This window comes from Buteo buteo, chromosome 4, assembly GCF_964188355.1.
Source record: "Buteo buteo chromosome 4, bButBut1.hap1.1, whole genome shotgun sequence".
Classification (NCBI taxonomy): Eukaryota; Metazoa; Chordata; class Aves; order Accipitriformes; family Accipitridae; genus Buteo; species Buteo buteo.
In genome coordinates, this window is record NC_134174.1 from 42,736,916 (window position 1) to 42,760,159 (window position 23,244).

General features: G+C 35.1%; 1 protein-coding gene across 29 annotated transcripts in view; it reads left to right on the forward strand.

Moving 5' to 3' along the window:
* The window catches only part of KCNMA1 (potassium calcium-activated channel subfamily M alpha 1), a 529,204-nt gene that overhangs the window by 250,060 nt on the left and 255,900 nt on the right, over positions 1–23,244 (forward strand). For all 29 annotated transcript variants that reach the window (XR_012650088.1, XM_075025663.1, XM_075025664.1 and 26 more), the window contains one exon: positions 1,171–1,232. Coding sequence is in view for 28 of the 29 variants with exons in the window: in XM_075025663.1 (XP_074881764.1) it covers positions 1,171–1,232 (62 nt within the window). In the remaining variant the exon portion in view is untranslated. The remainder of the gene's footprint in view (positions 1–1,170; positions 1,233–23,244) is intronic.

Consider the following 23,244-nt stretch of genomic DNA (forward strand, 5'->3'; position numbering starts at 1 on the left):
GATTCTGTAGACTAGCAGATCAGATGAGTTGCAGGAGACATAATTTTCCATCTGTTTCTCATCCTCAGTGCAGCAGACAGGAATATTCTCTGATTTCTTCCAGAAGAATTGCATTCTAAGAGACAAAAAATAGCTTATTGGGTTCATGTTTTCAGATTCCAAATTACCCAGTGGATGGCATTGTTCAAGAGACAGAAACCTACAGTAAGGATATCGGAAATCTAAGTCGCAATGGGCACTCTAACTATTGTCTACTTCATGATTCCTCAAGCCAAAATTTGAGTGCAGAAATTTCAGTTATGCTGTCCTGTGTAGATGCAGACCTATTTTAGGTAGGATGTGAAACTAAATCTTCCCACAACATTGGAGAATCTTTGGGGGCCAGTGGAATAGAAAATTGCATTGGCTTTGTGTTCAGAAAAAAGAAATTAGAGACAGACGGAGATGTGATTGAGCTTCTGTTGTACTAGCCAGAAAAGCAAGTTCTACCTTGTTAATAAAGGCTGGATGCTAGACCTAACAAAATTATTTGGTTCAAAAACTTCAACAGGTTTAAATGGGGGAAAACATTGGGACTACAAGGTGCATGGGGTATGTATTCATTGTATCAGGACGTGCTGCATCAAGCCATTGTTTTTACCTGTTTGAAACTTAGCTACAGTCTCAGTGAAGAGGAGTGCAGAGTAAATACACATTTTTACATAGCTTATCCTGTGGATTTCACGACCATGTGTATAAATGGAAACTCACTCTAATCTGTCATCACTCTTGGTTTACTTACCAATGAGCAGAAGCTTACTGCAGTCCTGAAGGATACGCCTGATAAAGCTATAGTGTGATTTGAATGCCACGCGGTAGGATTGCTTGCCATTTGAAATGAAAGAATATAGTTTAGCAGAGGTTAGGGTCTAGGATTGTATCTAATTGTATACTGGTTTCCCTGAGGTAGGATTCAACTTGTTTGTGTCTCTTTTTCAATGCAAGAAAGCATTCATTCTATGATAATATATAGTGTTTGAAATTCAAGTAGGAGTAGATTTCTAAAGAAAATGACAGCTGAAATAAAAAAATACTAGTTTATAATTTATTTTCCTTGTATCTTTTTATGTGTAAAAGAATAAATGTTTCACTTTAACACTGTTAAATAATGACTCTTCTTTTCTTTTGTAGGTTGTCCTAGTCTTCGCTCTTAGTATTGGTGCTCTTGTAATATACTTCATAGATTCATCAAAGTGAGTATTCTAGTACATTTCCTTTCCCTCCTTTCCTGCAGCAATTATACATCTTTAAATTGCTCCATTAATCTACTTCAAATCAGTGCTTGGTCTCATCGCCTGAGTGCGAAGAACTTTATAATAGTGCATGGTCTACCAAAATAACTCAAGAATGGGAAAAAGGTCTTATATAAACTAGATTGAACATAGTCACATTGGATCTGCAGAATGAATAGAGAGGAAAAACTACTTTTGTTGTTGTTGTTGAAATTATACATATTGTTGCAAAATTATAGTTTTTATGTTCATTGGGTATATGTGGAATCTTTCAAATTCAAGACTAGGATAAGAAATACAGGGGAAGAATATTTGCCAAAAAATTACAGTTTGCAGAAGAAAAAAAGTGTCTTGGGAGACTGACAGGAACATTTCCAAAAAACTTTGAATGAATTAGACAATATGAGCATTATATCTGGCATATATGTTCAGATTTCCAACTCCTGGGTTTGACAGATTTCTGCTAAGATAAGGTGAGCCAGTAAAAATCTGCAAAGCATCTCAATATTTTTTAGATTTACACCAACATTATCATATAGTGTTGTCACTTTGGCCAGGCAATAGAAAGTTTCACCTGACTTTTTGAAGTGTGTGATGGTTTGGTACAAACCAATCTAACTAGGAATATCCTTTCATTGATATCATTCATACTCCACCCTTGTTTTCATATCAAGCTAGACACTGTCAGTGATGTAACAGGCAAATTGGTAGCCTAACACAGAAGAAACCAATAAAAGGGGACTTGGTAGAATATTATTCTGTTGAATCCAGTTATTTTGGGGATATGGTGTTCTGAAGTATTGATAGCATTTTAAAGCTCTAGGTCTACATATTTGCTGCTTTTCCCCAGACTTAGGCTTGCCATTACTGCAATGGTTAAGATAGAATGCCAGCCTAGCTGTCTGTAATGATAGTGGTTATGTTCTGAAACAATCCTTATGTGACTCAGAAAATCAGACATTTCACTGTTTACATCTGTACATACCACTATTTAGGTAGGTGGTAGCACCAGCAAAAGGCATTCTTGAATACATGGATGTCAGTTCTATATTGCATGAGTTTCAAGCCATACCTTTGTAGCCTAGATGTGTCAAGTATAACACAAATAACTAAGGTAGAGATTTTCTTTGTGGAGAGGAGTCAAGTGGGTGGGAAAACTCAAGTTGTATCTTGAGCTCCATTGAAGTGAGGACAATAATTTTTCCTTCTTAACATTGTGGTGAGTGTTCTCATTAATTTTAGTGAATTTTTCTTTAATATGTCACCACTGAAGCAAGTAAGGAGGTGCTTTTCTGAAGATCTTTTTAAAAACTTTTTAAAACACAATGGCAAAGCATCTGGGTGCCCAACATATCCAGGTCAAAAGTGTCAAAAAGAATAAAACCTGTTACCATTTATGTTTCAATTTCAGACCAACAAAATACAGCTATTTGTCGGGGCAATTTTCTTTTGTGAAACTAATGGATTATATAATGATTTTTAGGCACTGCATTCTAGAAGCCTTTGATTGTTTTCCTCAAGGAGAGCAGAATTGACAGTATGGGAGATTTCTCTGGGGTGCTTAAGCTTTCTGTCAGCCACCTAATCCATGTACAGCTACCAGTTTATTGGCTGCTCTGTCAATGGGGATAGAAAACTGTTTCAACTGTAGGTTTCTCTGGGTTTTCAGCCAAGGTTTAACTCATAGCTGCAGTTTAAATTCAGTAACCTCAAGTTAGTATACTTGCACACTTTTCCTTTGTTTTCTCCTCCTTCTCTCTTACCCTACCTTCTCCCCCCCACCCCATCTTTGTCCTTTTTTTTTTTTTCCTGGTAAATACTCATTAGTAGTTTGATTCAGGTTAGAAACTGCCCAGATATATCCCTAAAGTGTAAAAATCTGCTTTATTCTGTATTAGAGCTGACCTGATACCCATTTCAGCAATGTAGAATCAAATGTAGTGACATATCAGTCTATTTAAGATCCCCAAGTGCATGATTACAAAAAGTAATTCCTCTTAGAATTTGGTCAAACAGGAAATAATGAAGGTAGGGTGAGAGGAAGGCTTGTGATATCCTCAACAAAACAACTGGAACAACAGAGACTGTGGCTTGGCCAGGAGCAGTGGAAACGGGATCTAGAGCTCACACAAGACAGATAGTGACATCTACCGTTGTGTGCTTTCCCTTGACAATGCATTCTATAGCTGTTTATTCTGCCTGTGCCATGGACACTTAGCTGTCATTTGATCTTACACATAGAGTGACAAAAATCATGTCTTCACTCCAAAGCTGAAGAGTACTAGTGTAAGTGTTTGTCTAAAACAAAATGCCAGTGATCTATTCATCTGAGACTCTTAATCTGTAAGTAGATTTGCAGATGTAATAGCAGGTATGTCTACAAAGGAATCCTACATGACTTCATACATAAGGGGCATTAAGAAAGATGGGAATAAGGATGAGTGTCATGATTAATTCTAGTGGAAGACACTGAGGAAGTCAGTAAGGCTCATACAGAAGATACTACCCATTGCTCCCTCTTCTACGTTCATGGTATAGGGAAGGTGGCTGGAGGCAAAATGAATGCTGTCACAGCTGTGAGAGGAGGGTAAACTAAGAGCATTTCTATGCTACTCAGTTCATCACTCTAACAGGCATTCTCCCAGACTAGTACCACGTGAAATGGTATGTCCAGTGCAATGCAATTTAGAGATATCTGAGGTCAGAAAATTGTGCAGCTTCATCAACATAGTATCCTCCATAGCAGTTAGTCCTACATCTCAGCAGAGCAATTAAGCAGCTTCATGTTGCTATAATATGTCTGTACTAATTCTGGTTCTGGCACAAACTTTAGGGATCTCTGCACCATACTCCATTACAAAATATAGGCACACTTGTGATCCAATACATCTGCTTTAATCTGAATTGACTTTTCTTAGAAAGAAGCAGTACTTAACTCACCTTTTAAGAAAGGTTCTAGACAAAATCACAAAAATGATCATTCTTGGTAGAAGGAATGAAGGTTATTCATTTTGAAAACTATAGCGATTATTTCAATATGCTTCATTAAAATTATTCTGTTGTTTATTCAATGCTTCTACTTTTTACAAGCCACCAGCTTGAATCGTCTCCTAGTACCACAAGACGTGTATAGAACATTCTTCTTTAAAGTGAATATGTACACTGTCAGTGATTCATGGTAGCAACTAGTGGAAGATTTCAATCCTTAAACTGAGAATTTATTTAGCAGAGAAATTACTATCTTGGCATGCCTGTTGATTAAATCCAGTCACATCCTAGTAGGAAATGTTTCACTTATTACTAAGGACTAGACTCTTTCCTTCCTTTTTTTGTAGAATCTAATTCATAAAATACTGTTTTCTTGGACAACACTATTTTTCAATGCTGGAAATAGCAGTTAAACTTGAAACATTTGCCAAAGAGATATAATAGATATCACCCACATAATTATTTTAATCTTTAGGTAACAACCAAATAATTATATTTTTAGTTTTAGAGATTTGTTCACTTTAATGTCTGTCTTCCATTTTTAGTTTGAATAAAAGCAGAACATTCAAAGAAGTAATCATAAGCAGCTACTTAGAAGAATTTTGATTAGGAAAGTGATTTACTTTAGTACAGAATAGTGTCATATATCCTAATGATGGTTCTTTTCCAATTCATGTTTCCTTTAAAATTTTCATCATTTAGTTTTTCAAGGTAAGGAAATAATGGAATTATCCTTCATTCTTAAGAGGAAAATCTAACTTGATGTGCACGCTTTAGATGGTTCTCTAGAGTCTGCTGAATGTGCTGCTGTAGAATAGAGAGCTTGATGTCTGCCAATACTTTTTCATTTTCCATGCTTTTTTATAAGTAGTTTTTATAACCTTCTTCCTGTGTCCACTTCTCTTTATTTTTCTGCATGTAAAAGGTGTTTTAACAAATACATATAGAAGTACTTCTAAGTAAATTAAAGATGAATTGCCTATTTTAATTTCCATTTCTCATCCTGACCTCTGCATATCATGCTGAATTAGTGACTGGAATAGAGTAGAGAAAAATATTTGCTTGCCATGATCATGTTTAGACATGGTTAGTAAAAGCACTAGCAGAGAATTCAATTTCCCACTAAACTGGTAACTCAGGGCTCCCATTTTCTATTTCTTCTAATGGCAGTAGCATGGAAGCTGTTTAAGATTTGAATATCCTTTTCTATTCTGGTTCTTTTTTTTCTCTTCTGGAGTGCAATACAATGTAATATGCAACCATAGATATAAGCTGTGCTTTTCAGGCACAGAATTTTTTTTTTTTTTTTTTTTGCCAAAAAGCTTGCTTTCTAATGACTAGTTATTACTGTTCTGTCTCTTAAAGTTTACCGCATTTACTGGAGTCCCTTCACTATAAACTGACATTAATGTGGAAATAATAGAGCCCATCAATGGCAAGGTGAAAACATAAAAACTCTCTCAATTTGCTTTATATGTTCTGCTTGTGTTTTTCAAATCAGTTTTTTGGAGTTGTTTGTATTTTCAGAAGCATCAGTGTAGTTATTCCTAAATAGCTATTTTTTTTCCAATACTGTGTCACATATTGTAGTTGATTAGAATTGTACATAAAAGTGCCATCTGGCAATGAGTGTAAAACAGCTGGATCTAAGAATAACAGTGGCACTGTGAATAGGAAGATTTGTACAAATATACACACAGACATATATGTTCATGCTGAGCCCTGAGCTTGTTCTCAACTGTTGTGTTCTTAATCAGAAAGCTTTATTTCTTTATATAAGTGGAAAATAAAAAAGCTAAGCTTATAGACAACTGTACTTTTTTATGTTCTATATATCTTTGTATATCTGAGAAGAATTCAGAAGTACTTGCTCATTTTGCATACTAATTGTATAAAATCCTATTTGCCTAGATCTGATATCCAGGGAACCTGAATACTGCCCAAATGTAAAACTACCAAGTTTGTCTTAAGTAAACCATAAGGAAAATGCCCTTATTCTTAGCTTGATTTCTAAACTATTTTTTTAAAATGAGCTTTGTGCTTTTTGCAAATATGTCTATTCTAGACGCTCCTTAAAGCTTTCCGAGTTTCTAAAACTATCAGAAAATACCCTACATACCCTCTCATCACCATACCCCTTTCATCAGTGCTATGACAGGAGATAGAGATCACGAAGATGTACTTCTAGCCACCACCAACTAAGGTTTGATTGACACCGATCCTGCTCTACTCTGTGGAAGTGTAAGAGCTTGGCCTATTTGGGATTGCATTAATTGTGAATTAATCCCTGAAAAATATGGGATAATGCAATTTAAAACACAGTTTTAATTGATCAGATTAATTATCTTTACAGCTCTGTTCTAGGATATAGGTTATTGAGGTAATGTTCTTTGACAATGAACCACAAAGTTAATTTCAAACATTAATCAAATAATTTTGTAAGAAAAAAAATATCTTTGATTGTTAAACTACTTTGTCATGTCTGCGGCTTAACTGCTGACATTGACTAGTGCATCATTATTCATTCTTTTGTCCGACTTTTATTAAATATGTATATATAAAAAGTATCTACATACATATTTGACTGCATAAAAATGCACTCTCACTTAATGACACATTAATTGTATTCTTGTGTTCTGTTCTATATGTGGATGACTTTTAGAAAGGATTGTCATTCCCTTCTGGAATACAGTTTTCTTGAGCTTTATGTGTCTCCTGTGGTGCCTTTCAGTTCAGTTTTTTGGCCTTGTCTTTATTACTTAGAGTGAAGCAAGTCTTTGTTACCCACTTGCTTAGTAGCAATATTAGCTGGAAACACAGGTTTCAGAGATGCTATACTAGAAATTGCTTAGCAAAACAATGCAAAATGAAAGGTCTGGTTTCTTACTTTGGAGGATTCACACTGGGGTTTTTTTGCCATTGTATAGGAATAGATTAGGAAGGCTGCACTGGAAATAAATATTCTATTTGAGGAATTTCCTGTGTGACAGCACAAGGAGAAAAGTGTCATTAGCAAGTTCTCTTGGAACATTTTACTAGAAAAATATTTTTTTTCCCTAAGTGGCACTTTATTTCAAGTCCTTATGAACTCTTTTTTTCTGTGGGAGTATTTGAGGATAAATTGTGATTGCATACGATGTTTGTCTTTACTGGTTGTTTGCTGCTGCTGCCAGTTTGTCTTGTGAAAGACATTTGATTTAGTGCAGCAAAATGTTCTATAGAAATACTACAAGCCTGATGAGGATTATTTATTTAAATCTGCTACAGATACAGACTGTCTCTGCCCAAGAGAATTTGTGTCTTTCTCATTTGTTTAGGCTGTGTTACCCCTTTTACAGATATGTCTGAGTTATGAAGTTTAACTGAGTAGTTCAGTAAGTCTGTGTAAACACCAAAAATCAAGTATTTTTAGATACCAATCTCATATTTTCATTACAAGTCAGCCAGCTTTTCCACATCACCTGGGCTAATTTGTGGAACTTTTTGATGACACTTTCTAAGTTTCATGGCCCTTAGGGGAAAAGGAATTGAAATTTCAATTGTAAATCAAACAATTCAATGCTGCTACATCTGAATTTCGAGTGAATCCCAGTGGCCTGATGTATAAAAAAAATTAAGATGTGTCTAAGATGATCAGAAATACAGTTCTTAGAGAAAGTTCAGTGTTTTGATCTTTGATTTTGTTATTCTACAAAATATTCTAATAAATTTTATTATAAGCTTCAGGTTACAGTTTGATTAATTTTTTTTTAAGTGTTGTGAATGTATCTTTCTTTTACACTTATATGTCTTGCAGTTTTAAAAGAATGTTGTTTTCTGCTCCAGCAAACCATTTGAGCTATGCTGTATTATTTTGCTGAGGACAGCCCTTGCAGTTCAGGCTCCTATTCTTTTAAGTATTGCATTTACCAGTATTTTGAGTGCATACAGATTCTACATAGCATTTCAGTCTTCATATTTGAGGAATTAAGTATATAAGGCTTAAATAACACTATGTTTTGTGTCAACCCTTTCTACTTACAGTGACATTTACTTGTGCAAAAATATTTTAATTAAGCTTATAAAATTCTTTGTTCTTACTACACTCCTTAACCCACACTAAGTGGCCACTGGAGCATTCCTTCATACTTTAAGTACAAATAGAGTTAATATATATACTTTTTTTCATGGTGCATGAATAGGTATGAAGAAGCTGACTTTAAACTCTGGGATCTGGTTCAAGGACCTGTTGTTAGATGATATTTACCATTGCTCAAATTGCTAAAATTACAATGGTCTGTATCTTGGCAAGTAGATTAAAACAGTATTATTCCCTCTGTAATGAGACTTCTTGGGAAATAATACAGACAGTCTCATACAGACTATCCAATCCTCCATGGTACCCTGCAGGCAGTCTACTTGTCAATTTTGATTTTTTTTGTTCATTTTAATTTTGTTAATACTGCAGCAATTTCTGGCCATTTCTGTGAGCTGATAAATGTTGTCCCATGCTGACCAAAGTAAATCCAGTTGCATTTGTTCTCCCTACCTCTCCCTTAGAAGAAAGAGGGAAAAATAGGGTTAATACCTAAACCCAAATCTTAGTATTATTAAATGCTCAATAGTCAAATGGAGTGATAGGTGTCATTTTCTGATATAAAGAAAATTTAGGTTAAATATGTAAATTAATTTCTCTTGAGTCATTACTTTCAAGTCACTTGTTTTTTACTATTATAACAGAAATGTAACTTCAGCTGTTCCTACTGCTGCTTCTTGGCAAATGACAAAATGTATGGTTTATAAAGACTCTGTCAGCACCCTTTAAACCAATACAGCATTAAATAAGATTATCAGTCGTAACTAAGGGCTCGTTTTATCTTTGCTGTGTTTGTAATAGATAACTGAGTGCTCACTGTTGTTGGTTTAATTCAAAAAGTGATTTGCAGGAGAAAGCCTTATTTGTGGCAATGAACGTTAATTTTTTTCATTGCTCTGCAAAGTTTCATGGGAAAATGTCCATAGCTAAGATTCATTGCTTTCATAATACCATGCTACAGTTCAAGCCAGGCGGGTATGCAATGCAATGCATGGCCTCTGCAGGCAATTGAATACCAGAAAGATCTAAGGCCTTTGTTAGGTACAGATGGTGTTAATTATGAGTGAAATCCAGCAACAACAGTGATATGATTATTATAAGGCAAAAAGTGAAAGAAACAAGCTACAACAGGGGTGGAAAACCCACATTAATTATCCTCCATGTGTTAGTATGCACTTAGCTGTCTAGGACAAACGGATTAGGTATGATTGTATGTTTTCTAGGTTTGTTGGTAGACATCTGTCCCTTCAGACACAGCAACTAATCACTATAGGTGTTATCTTTCTTGAATTGTTAAAAAAGTTGGATATAGTGAGGCATACCTGTAGAAATTAGATGCATGTTTTATGTGCTATCCATCTCAGCTCAATGTTTGCATTTATTCTCTGACATGCTCAGAGAGCTTGTGTTTGGTAAATTGTATGCAGATAAAATTTGTAAAACACTACCTGAATAACTTTTCCGATCTACTTGGGAGTTGAGAAAGATTGTAAAATTCCTTCGTTATGATTATAATCATAAATAAAGATAATTCCTCTGTATGTGTTTATCACATTGATGAAACAACATTGGATTACTTTGGTTTTCACTAATTGTACATAATCACTGGGTAGGCAATATAGAAATACCCAGTTTTCTTGAGACAAAACAATGCAATGAAGTTTCTATCAGTGCCAGTAGATGGTGTTTGCTCAATGGTCAAAATTAATTGTTGCAAATTAATTAAATGACAAATATTGTGAATGAGTTTCAGATAAAATGGCAAAAAAAAAGTTTCTTTCTACAATAATTTGGCAAATCAAGCCTTGGGGAAATTTTTGGTTACTGTTTTTACTTGTCTTATCATACAGAAAATCTTATTAATCATGATACACAACCTTGATGATGTGACAAATTGCAGTGGGATAAATTTTATGAAGTGTTAGGCCTTGTAAAACATTTCAGTAAGGTCAAAATTTCCAGAAAACATCTAAAAATGAGAAATTAATAAATTGTGGCATAAATCACATCTGTTTTGTATATGCAGTTCTGGAAACAAGCCATTATCATCTTCTATTTAGTTTGTTTTCAGTATTCTATTAATCAGCTTGTATTTCAACATGTAACTTTATTTCAGCTCTCTTGATTCAGACAATTTCTGAATTGTTGAAATTGGAATGGACCTCTAGAGATTGTTTCGTCCAACCCTTCTGCTTCCAGCAGGGTTACCTAGAGCAGGTTGCTCAAGACTGTGTCCAGTGTGGGTTTTGAATATTTCCAAGGATGGAGATTCCACAGTCTCTCTGGGCAACCTGTTGTGGTGTTTGATCACCCTCACAGTCAAATGTAGTTTGGTTTTTTTTTTTCCTTATGTTTGATTGAAATTCCATGTATTTCAGTTAATGTCATTTGCTCTTGTCCTGTCATTGGGTATCACTGAGAAGAGTCTGGCTCTGTTTTCTTTACTCTTAAAGAAGGCTTCATCAGATATTTGTACATGTTGATAAGATCCTGCTGAGCCTTCTCTTTTCCAGACAAAACAGTCCCTGCTCTCTCAGCCCTCCTTATATGACAGGGCTCCAGTCTCTTAATCATCTTTGTGGTCCTTCACTGGTCTCACTCCTGTATGTCTATGTCTCCATGCTGAAGACACATTGCCTAACGCAGCCTGGGATGCTGCTGACGACCTTCTTTACTACAAGGGCACATTGCTGGCTTATAGTCAACTTTTGTACACCAGGACCCTCAGGTCCTTTTCTGCAAAGCTGCTTTCCAGCTGCAGCCAGTTGCACGCTAAGGAATCACTGAAGTGCAAGCCTGTATCATTTTGTTATTCCAAAAGTAAGTGAGTAATTTTAAATAACAAAACTTTCTACATGCAGTGATACTTAGTGACTTTATTTGTATTAAAATGTTGCCAGATAGGCCTTTATGTAAATATCTGTCACTTGAATTAATAGTGTTTATACTGAATATAGCAGACGTAAGAGTTTGATCTTCAAGAAGCTAAGTCCTCATTTTTCATGAGCCAATTATTATATGGTTTAAATTTTCAACATCTCTTAGAATATTAGCTGGACAATTGAGAGTATCGCATTTCAAGAATTAGAGAATCAGATCTTTTTTTTTTTTTTTTTTTTTTTAAGGTCTAGATGGAATTTGCTAATGGCTTTTTGAAGCACTTTGCCATTAGTTTTTCCTTCTCCGATTTCTACTGAATAGACAGAAATCTGGTTTTGATATGGACAAAAATCTGTATCACTAGCATGTTTGCGGGAAAGCACAACATGTTGCTCTCTCTAGTTTCTCTTTTAAGAATGAATGGAGGAAATTCAGCTCTGAATTAAGTGTTGTCTAGTTTGAATAGCCTATTAGCTATATTTACATAACAAGGCTTTTTCAAAGGAGCAGAATTTTACACTAAAACCTGGCTTCATATTTTTTTGTGGAGAGGAAGGGAAAAATTTCACAGCAGTGAAATTTCTAGACTAAAACCGGTGGAGTACCTTAAGCCTTGGTAACGTCTCAAAGCATGCTTCTTTTTCTACACCATTGTATCAGAAATATGTAGATCAACTAATGAGAGAGTCTGGAGCAAAACAGGTATGGTGAAAAGTTTAGGAAAATTCTTGTGACAGGTAAATTAAGGAATGAGGAGTGGTTGTTGGAAAAGGATTTGTTTAGCCTGGGAAAGAAACAAAAGAACCCACCTTGTGATATAGGGAGGAAACACATGGGACCATTCCAATATGTAAATAGAAGGGTAACCAAAGATCATCTCCATGGTGTTTGAAGAAACTGTAAAATCTGTATAATTTACAACTTTGCAGATTTAGTTTGTATCTTAAGGAAAGTTTGATTGCTGTGACAGTGGTGAAATATTGGAAAAGATAACCTAGAATGGTTGTGGACTTTCCTGCAAAAGGAGCTTTGAAGAAAATAAAGTACCTGGTATCTCAGTTGCACCTATACTTGGTGATACTCTGGTTGGTAGGATGTTGGATTATCTGATTATTATGTCTTCTGTAATGTAAAGGTAACTGTGTGGCCTGGGACACTGAAAGGAAATGAAGACCACTTTATTGCTTTGAGGATCTAAGCCTGCAGAGCAGCAAGGGTGTCTATAGGATTTCAATCTTACAAAAATATTTTCTGCCTTAAAAATACTCTTGATAAAATGTTAACTTTTAATACCCTCACCTTTTGTAATAAAGTTTATTATTTATGATGATACTCAGGTACTCTCAAAAGACTGAAATGGATCCAAGAGCAAGGAAGATGTGTGATCCTTTCTGGCCCAGGGCAAACTCTCTTCATAACATGTTGCTCTGCAGTTCAAGGTCACAATTACTCAGAAGAGTTTAGTCTTTTAGTGTAGCTGATCAGTGAGAATTTTTTTTTTTTTTTTTTTTTTTTTATCCAGAGGCTGTGGGTAGGCACACAGGAATGCTTCTAAGGATTTGATGTTAGCATTTCATAGCTTGTCTGAAAATGAATAACTAAATCCAACAAATATGTAGTACCAACAGGTAGAAAATTCCTTCTTTCCCTTACTGTGTTGCAAGTCAGTTCTATCATCTCATGACAAAAGGCTGGAGCTGTTTGTGAGAAGATTTACAACACAGGTTTGCACATCTCTGTTATAATCTGCTTTTGAGTCAAATTCTTTTGTCTCTGCCATATTTAAAAAAAAAAAAAAATTTAATTGATTGGTTTGGTTTGGTTTTGGATTCTGTTATGCTTTATGTCCCATACCTGAGCTTATTAAAGGGGTGGGGGGAAGATAGTAGTTTGACAAAGAGTGTAACAGATTGTTGCCTCACCCAGCAATTTTTCTCCAAGCAAGTGCTCATTGATAAAGGACATTTGAATACCACTGGCTGGTATTCGACACTCCTATGTGCCAACCTGCATCTTTCTTTCCCAATGAATTGTTTCTGCTTTTGTGTACTGAGTAATCAAAAGGCATCAGGTTAAACATCAGGGTGAAAAAGGCCTGCAAATTGACGGCTGCTTCTGGTTGATTCCTGGCAGTCTTTGCTGCTTTCTAGCTCTGTTTTGGGGAAGATTGTCCCCATCTGCTCTAAATTCCATTAGTTTTCATAGGGCAGGATCTCAAAGTTTGTTTTGTGCAAGTGTAAGAAAAGTCTTTCACCTGAAGGTTCGGAGCAGATGTCAGGCATAATCAGGCGTGTCTAGAAAACCATGCTTCTAAAATATGTTTTAAGTTCTGTAGTTTATTCTCTGCTGCCCTGCTTGCTTAAATCTTGCATTAATTTTGATAATGTACTCAATTCATATCTCTGCATGAACTCATAAGTCTGTGAGGCCAGTGAAACCTCTGTTATCACAGAACCCCAGAACCAATGTCCTTTTTAAATTTCTATCCATTTCTATTCATTTCTTTTCTGATTCAAGGCAGGGACTGATGCTACTGCTAGTATTTTCCTTGTCTTCCATAGATAGTAATATGAAATGTTCCTCCCCTGGACACTTGAAATTAGTCTAAAGAATGTGCTTCAGAGAATGATCATATGGTGTTTCCATGGGCTGAACAGAATTATTGCAATAGATCTTCTCAGCTTCTCATTCCTGTGGTTTTTTAGACCTGTAAATTTATGTTTATTTTGAAAATTATATTTAATATTCGTGTTACAGCACTGTATGTTATGCTGCATCTGAAGAGCAAACTGTTACTTGGTTGCTTAAGTTACAATTTACTAACCATGATTGTGTCTCTGAAAAATAATTTACTGTCTATGCAGCAGCAATGAAATACGTTTATTGACACCATTATACTTACATACACATTCTTTCATAATGACTTGGATCTGAACTTAAGAAATATGGGTAAAAAAATTTAGATGAGCATTTAATTGCAGCTTAGATTCCAGTAGCTTTCACTGGGAACAAGTTCTCAGGAAATCTATCCTGTGTTTATTTTCACCACCTACTGTATGCAGTAACTTGGAGGTCAGTTTGTGTAATGAAACTGTATAGATCACATTTATGGCATGCTCAGTTTCACTTCTCTGTTTTTACAAACTCATACCGTGCTGCTTGATGTGGTTCCAGTATTGCTGTGAGGACATTTTCTTAAATTACACTTTAAATTCTTTTAAAAACCATGCCAGTATATAATTGATATGCAGGTTAGAACTTTTCTTTAGTTTTCACCCTTTTCCTCTTTTCAAATGAATCTCTGCATTTTGTTTCATCCCAAAGCATCTGACAATGCATCTGCAAATATTTCATCCTATGCTTGCTTTCCCTGTAGACAGATTAGTTGTGCACACTGAATTAACAGCATTCTTCCTTGCCACTGGACAAATTTACAAATCTATGTAATATAAAAGAGGAGACAACTCAGATGAGTTTTTAAAAATACCAGATACCATATAGCTGTTATCAAAACATGGCTTGCACAGAAGATTGCCTTTCAGAGTGGAGTTGAACATACAATCAGTGTCTTACCTTTTGCTTTTCAAGCTACAGATGCAAATAAAGACGTGACCTCTTTTCCTTTTTTCCTCCCCTTTCCCCTGACAGCTTGACAAATTGTAGCTTTTGGGGCACCCCAGCAGTTGATGAGTCACTTTTGCTTAAAAATAGAATTCCTTGCAGCAAGGACACCCATTCCACTTTTGACGCATGTGTCGTTTCTGACAGAGTCACAGGGCCAACTATGCCATGTTAATTAAGCAACTAGGAAAAAAAAAAAAAAGCGCTCACTTCAATAAATACCAGATCTGGAATCCAACAACACTGAAGAAAAGAAAAAGGAAATCCCGTATATGTGAACATGAATACGTGCATGCTTCCCCCACTTCCCCATACTTTGCTGACCTTATGAGCCTTTTTTAGATAGTTGGTGCAATTTAATGAACATCACTATCCCACCTTTCTCTCTCTTTTTTTTTTCTCCCCTCCTTTTTTAAAACCCTCTGAGACCTGACAGAACACCAGCTTCACAAAGGGAATTTTGCGATCTGATTAGTGTGTACAGAAGAAAAGCTGTGATTGGAGCATTACAATAATGTTATCCTGTTATTTGTGAGACACTTGAAATATGCACAGGAAGAGTGCTGCAAGAGAACAGTGATCAAATGATCAGCTGTATTCTGCATAAGCTACACATGATAGGGTACCCTATACAAACCCCAATAAGATAGAAAGCGTAAAATACAAAAATGGCAATTTGTTGCACTGTAGTAGATCTTGCTCACTTTAACACTCATAAAGTTTTTATTACTCTTATCAGACCTAGTGCAATTGGAGGAAGTGGGCCAGACGTTGTTCTTTAGCAAAATTGTTAGCTTCTGGCATATTTATTCATCTGGTACTGATGGGAATTATTTGGCCTCAAAAATGAGAGCCAGCCACTTGTGTGGAAAAATTTGATGGCACATAAAACCATATCAATGCATTGTTTTTTCTCGAGATTTGCAGACTTGTTTTTATCACAGGATCTGCACCTTGATAAGCATTAGAAATAGTGGATTCTATGCAAGCTGGTTTCATTGCAACAGTGTGATACCTGTAAGATTCATTAGATAATGCGAGTCTGATAGTCTAATGCTAATAGCCCTAAAAGATACTTGCATCAGCCATGCGTTCTTGTTACCCTTTTGAATTTAATGTTTTCTCAAAACAAAGGAATTTTCTATTAACATGTAATTATTTAAATTTCTATTAATTATACTCCATCTCTACTGAAAAAGATTAACATTTTTCAACAAAGATGGCTCTGTTTCTATCTATTCCTATGAGCAAATGGAATTATAAGAATAGAATTATACTGAATATATGAAATATGTTTTGTTATTATTTATATTTATACTATTAAACAGTATTCATTCTGAGTAAGAGTCCACTTAATGTAACGGAACTCAGATAACTAGTTCTGTTATTCACAGTCATATTAGTCAAAACACTCTTAGGTGACTTAGATTTTAAAAAATAGAAGGCAGTACTGAAGTTAACAGTTGGTATACTATTATTTACAGAATATCGATTCTTCACTGCACGTAATCTTTCTTTATAATACTAATGCTTAGAAAATTTCTTGTAAAGCTCTTTAACTTAATTTTAACCTTGATTTTTCTCAACTTATATTTGAAATTTGTGTTCAGTGGCATGCATTATGTTATCAACATAAAATTCAAGTGAGAAATAATTAGGATCCATAAACTTGTATCAGAGTAAAAAAAAATAAATTAAAAAAACACCTATTCTGAGTAACAGTCAGATTATCAGTCACTCTGTATAAAGCTCTATAACACTTTTACAATATTACACTTTTACTGTAGATCTGAAGTGTTGCAAACCTTTTGTGTAAAATTAAGAGAGTAGAATAAAAATGAAAAAAGCCCCAGTGAAAGTAACTTCAGGATAGCCTTGGTTTGTGTTAATTAAAATTAATTTGTAACAGGGTAGTGGGGAAATTCATTGAACTGTGAACTCTAACTGGAGGAAACATCAGCTGAAATGGATTTTATTGTTTACTGATTTTGAAAATTTTATAAAGAATAAATAAAGCTAAGAATGAAATTCCTCCTGGCTGCTATTGGTGATTGCTTATCTATTATAAAATTATGGCATATTTCACATTTTTCATTTCATGCTTAAATGCATATGAAGATATTGTGATATCCTAGGTTAAGGATTTCTTAAATAGGTTGGGTTTTTTTAATTACTGTGGTTGTAGACTGGGAAAAACACTAAATGAGATTGTGAAATACCACTGGTTTTGGAATTAAAGCCATAGGGCCTATTGTGATCATTTTGCCACATTTCTTAATATAGCAGTTCCTATGGTATTTTGCTTTAAATGTATCTTCTGATCAGAAAGATATTCAGACTTAATTTTAAAGATGTGTTGTGATACAAAGTCTTCCATTTACTTCGAGAACTAATTGCAGTGGTTAACTGACCTTGCTGTTAAAAATGTTAACTTTCAATCCAAACATTTGGCTTCATCTTCCACTTACCTCCTTTTTTCCTGTTGGTGATCTTTCCACTGTAATATTTTGTAGAGATATCTCTAGGCATGTGTAAAATACATTTTAACCCCCTCTTTCTTTATATTAACTGAATTTGCTAAGCTCATTTTCAGTTTCTTAAAATAGTACAAGTTTCTGGACTGAATCATTGTAGCAGCTTTTTTTCTGAACTCTTTGGCACTTCCATTTAATTTCTAACATTTCAGTTCAAGCATTTTACAGTCCAAACTGGATACTACTGGGCATTAATATTTCAGTGATTCTGAATACTTCATTTGAATGAAAACTCTGCATTTTCTTATTCTCCTCTGGTTATTTATGAAAGGCATGATAGCTATTTATGAAAGGCAAAGTTAATGTAGTGTTCTCTGTTTTTACTGCTGCCCATTTAGCCAAAACAAAAACAGTATCATGCTATTAGTTGTGAAGAAAACTTCCTTTAGTTTGCATTGTAGAAGCTGTTTATTATTTGAACTGAAGCCCAGGATTCAACTTCTTTCAAACTGGTAAGCCTGTCTTCAGCGATAGCTATATGCTTGCTCACGTACTATGTGTGTAGGTCAGCACATATTACATAATACTTTATTTTTGTGTGTATGTATGGAAATCCCATTTCTGAAAATGTGTTCTTAAAAGCTGAATTGATCTGAATAGTCTGTGTGCATAGGTCAGCACAGTACTTTGCTGTACCTGCTTATGTATTCTCTTTGTTCTCCCAGTTTGTCTCCGAACTCCAATGATGTACAGTATACGAAGAAAAAGGTACAAAGACTTTAATGAATAGAATAAAGAATTTGTCTTTCTATTTTCCCTGGACAGTTTCACTGCAGTAGCATTAGTTAGTGACTGCTTGTAAAAGCCTGTAAAAGAGAAAGGAGCAGAATAATAGTACACACTATAAACCATTAGAAAAAGGCATTATTCTTCTTGGATGTGGATTTTCTTTTTTAGAATAAATTCATAGTCATGTAATCATAAAATACATTCAGTAAATTCAGGATATTTTCTACTGCTTGACTGTACACTCTGTAAATAAATCATCTTTTTATTAAACTTCAGAAAGATAAATATAATTTCATACAATTCATCACTGAATATAATATGGAAAATATGGGATGTAGGCTAGTTATTATAAACAGTATTGTTTGGAATATGTGTGGTGCGTGGGTTGTTTTTTTTGTTTTTTTCTTTCTTTCTTTTTTTTTTTTAATGTTCTCCAAACACAGTTGCTAAGTCACAGGGTTGTGAACACTGACAGGATATATTTTCCAGGACATACATGGAAATGAGTCTATATTCCACTTAAACTATGGAATTCCTTAAGCAGGAGGGAAGTACTTGTTTCTGGTTTTTGTCAACCTAATTTTTAAACAAAGATGTGTAGGATTAGCTGGCTTTGAAACAAAGTTGAAGGTTTTTTTTAATGCAGTGATGCTGTTATGAAGTAGGTATGGCAGCATTGAAATACACTAATAAAATGCAGATGGAATAAATATTTCTCAAAACAGATTAGAAAGTGTAATTATTCAGAAAATGTTATATACATTTCTATAATGGACGTCAACCCAAGAATTTGGGTTTTTTTCAAAGACAAAGTGTACATTCTCTGTCTGACTATCCAGAAACTAAGATTTCCAAATCAGTCTGGATTCTGTCTTTCTTGCAGTTGTCATTAACACTAAAGCTTTTACAAATGAATTCTAAATGATATTTTGATGAGGTATGCTGCCAGAACTGTAGAATAAGCAAAGTTATTCTCCTACATATATGTTGGTGACCTTCTCCATGAAATACATGCCATTTAGTGAGACCATGTATTGGAAGACATACTGAGGTAGTAAAAGGCTCTGTCTTTGCATAACGGCTTTTCTGTTAGTAATTTATTCATGTATTTTTTCCTTATCATATTGCAAGTGAATTGTCCACAAAACAGTTTCTTTTTATTTAACTTACAGAAGTCAGTGAAAATCGACAAGGGATGAAATTGAGTTTCTGTCATTGATTATTTCTTTTCAGTTTCAAATGACTTGGGAATGAACTTTCCCAGCTTTTTAACAAGAAAGTTTTTTAAGCCTTCCCCCTGCCCCCAGCTCATCATAGCAGCTTTATATTCTGTGTCAATGGATTTGGTAGCATCTGTGTAAGGACAGCCAGGACTGTATCAAATGTAAATCCCCATTCTTCAAAGAATCTTTACATCATCCACTTCAGAGACAAGAGCGTATGGCAGATTCATCAACGCAAAGGAGAACAAGGGTACTGGATGAGCTTCATAGGGATTAGTGGGATTTTAAAGGTAGCAGGGGATTTAGGAGAAAGTCTGATTAATTCTTCTCTCATACCTATGCAAGTCTGGAGCAACTTTACTGAAGCCAAAAATGTTGCATAGTGTACAACTGGAATAAATTGCAAATTAATCAGATTCTAATGCCTGACCTCTTAAGCGATGCTTGTCAGAATAAGAAATCACTTGTCTATAAGTAAAAAAAAAAAAAAAGAAAATTGCAAACATGAAAACAAAAGCTGTGTCTATGTTAGCAAGTAGGTGTCCAAAAGTAGTACTTGCTCTTTGACTAAAACAGTTGGTGTTAAGGAGCCTATGTCCATGCTGTACCTTGAAGGGAGTTTACTTCAGACTAGATCTAGTTGACTGCCAGTGAGTGAAGATTCCTTAGTAATTGTGGGCTATTACGTGTGTCCCTGGAGCACATCTTCCTACCTAGTTTCATCATAAAGGAGTCTGCTTTGTGTGCTCTGATGCTGTTCTGCAATAGAAACTGAAATTGAGTAAGCAGGCACGGTCAGGAGATGAACTTCAGAAACATGGTTTTGATCCAAACTAAAATGCTAGTATATATACACTGTAAGAGCTTTCAGACCCCTTCTACTATAAGGTTAGCAGAAACTACTGAATAATGCACAAATATTGACAGGATATAGGAAACAGTTTTTAATACCTTGTTAGCATGGAGAAAATCAGCACACTTTGTTGCCGACATTTTCCCCTTAAACTTCACAGAACTCAGAACTTCCACACTTTCTTATTGAGTCTCACAATTATGGCTTTGACAGTAGGATGAATAGCTAGTCATCACTTGTAAAATACTATAGCTTCTCTTAATAAAGATTCATAGAATTACTTTTTTGTTTATATTTTTAAAGAATCTCATCTGTTGTTACTTCATGGACCAAATTGACACTCCCCACCCCCTTTTTTTTTTTTTTTTTAACTTTGGGACCATATGACATAGTTTTAACACAGAGCCAGAAATTGACACTACATTACTTGAAATTAAGGCCACCTTTGCTGAAATGATTTTCACATCTTAGTTGAATACACTTAGCGAGATGTCATAGAATTACTTGTGGTATGATAATCGATCTTATTTTACTATTCCCAGCCTAGTAACGAATCACAGAAAACCCAGAGATCTGGACTGTAGTTTACCTCTGTGTCAAACTTCTGTTATTACCATGTGCAAGTTGCTTACAGCCTGTTTTTCAGAGGTGCCAAATATCTGTAGCTTCTATTGACTACATTGGAAAAAGTTATGGTAGAAAATCTAGCTTCCAGCCCTGGTCTGTGGGTTTGGTTGTTCTGATTTATTTTTTTTTCCTGGATTTTTATGATTTATATTATTCATCTTGTAATTGGGATATGAAGTAAATAGGATAAGACTGTGAGACTTCGGAGAGGGACATCTAAATTCTGTACCTCAGTCCTGATGTGTGATCTGCGAGTTGAAGAAAACCTAATTTCTGTGTCTTAATTTCTGTAATGCAGTGAGAGCTTAAAGTGAGACTTACTCATTCCTATAGTTTGATGTTGCTGAATGAAAGACACAACACGAAAAAAGCAGTGCAGCAATAAGAAATTGTAATTAGGAAATAAATTAATATCAATACAGAAATAATTGTGTTTGGAGGGGGGGATTGTAATGTTTAGATTAAAAGTGGGAACAACAGCAACAACAAAGAATCGCTGGAACATCTTGATGTGAGTCAGTGAAGTCAAACTTCCCTTTCCTCTGGTTACTCAGGCACTAATAATGCTGGGACTTCCCAAAGAACTGAAGGGAATCCATTTTATATTCCTCATCGTGACTCTGCATGCATATCCGTTGTTGCTTCCTTCTCTGTTTTTGTAGTGATATGAAACTTCCCTTGACTTTAGTCTCTAAGACAATACAGAAAAGAAGTGTAAGAGTATTTAAGATCTTGCTGCAAGTACTATGCAGTAACATAATACCAGCTGGCACTAGTTATCGCTAGTGCTGTATTGTCACCTGAAATATTACATTACAAAGAGTAATGATATGGTAGGAAGGGGGACACAAAAAAGATTTTTCTGATCTCTTGAAGACTGACTTGAGAGAAATGTCTGTGACAAACATGTACATTTCTTCAAAAACTGAGATGTTTATTGGTCTCTGCCAGATGCTGCGCTGTCCCCCCCTTCTTCCCCTTTATTCAACCATATGATTGCATCTTGTATTTCCTTGTCAAAAATAGGAGTTTGGACATAATTTTTAGAGGATTTTTTTTTTCCCTCTGATATCTTCTTAATCATACTCTACTATCTACGTTACCTGATACTTCAGAATTAATCACATAAGTATGTGACCTTGATTATCTGAAGCCTCTTGGTTTTTGGAAAATGAGTAATGGCTACTCTTTTTTTCTATAAAGTAATAAGGGACTTAAATTTTCCAGGGTCTAGCAATGTCAGTCGTATGTCACCTGCCATATTCATTTAGGTAAAATCAAAATTCAAGTAAGTAATCTACAACAGATTGGCTTTCTATACAGATACAATTTACATGAGGTATATTGATGAGAAGAGTGAATAAGAATCTCATCAAAATCTTATCTATCCCAAATATGGCTATCATATATGCATTTACATATAGCTTTTACATCTTATTTACAGATATAAGTAGTATCAATGACAAATAGCTGATAAATATTCATGTTGGCATCAGTGAATACATGAAAATGAAGTATTTAAAAGTTACCTCAGACATCTTACATTCATGATGAATTCTTTATCAGAAATTAAGAAATTAACCACATCTGCTAGATCAGCTTAAGGGGAGACTTTACCACACTGAATACTTCATGGCTGATTTTGCAGAGATGTGAAACTTCATCTCTGTGTGGTTTAAAACCTAGGAAACTATTCATCTCTAAAGAATGCATAATTTTTTAATATGGTGTCAATACACTACATAAAACAATCTGCAGTGTGCTTTACATCGTATTTTTATTGAGTTGTTTTTCCTCTGTATGCTTAAGTCTAAGTGTAATGTACAGTCTCTCATTTACCAACACTAGATTGTTCAGGTTGAAAAGAATGGGGAAGAATAACAAATTTATAATGTTTAGTTAAGACAAAATGTTTTGCTCAGCAAAACATTGCATTGAACCGAGATATGTAATCATCCAAATGCTTAAATAAAAATTGGTTCGATTTACTCTTTACATCCCTATGGTGCTACTTGCAGACTCATGGCACCAGCAGGGTCTGCAGTAACTTGGATTCACTCCAAAGGTGGGACAGATGTTGTTTACACATCTGTGTTTCCCAGGAGGTTTTCCCGTAGAAAGTCAGATTTAAGTTTTAGTAAGGATGGCATAGGAACCCCGTTGGCACTGTTGGAGAGGCACACACTAGTTCATTAGCAACTTTGCTAGCCTCTGCCTCTGCTCATTGTAGTGCTCCTTTGTGACTCTAATAGTCCAGGATCCAGGCTTCCTGCCATGTCAGGCATCATATGAGCTTTGCCTGACCACAGACTTGTTTCTATATAACTCAGGATCAAAGTGCAATGTACTTGCTTCGCTTTGCCAAAACTAGTGATTTTGGGGGAAGTGGTGGGATCTTCTGTGGGTTAGGAACAGGTGAATTCCTGTAGATTACTGTCCTGGT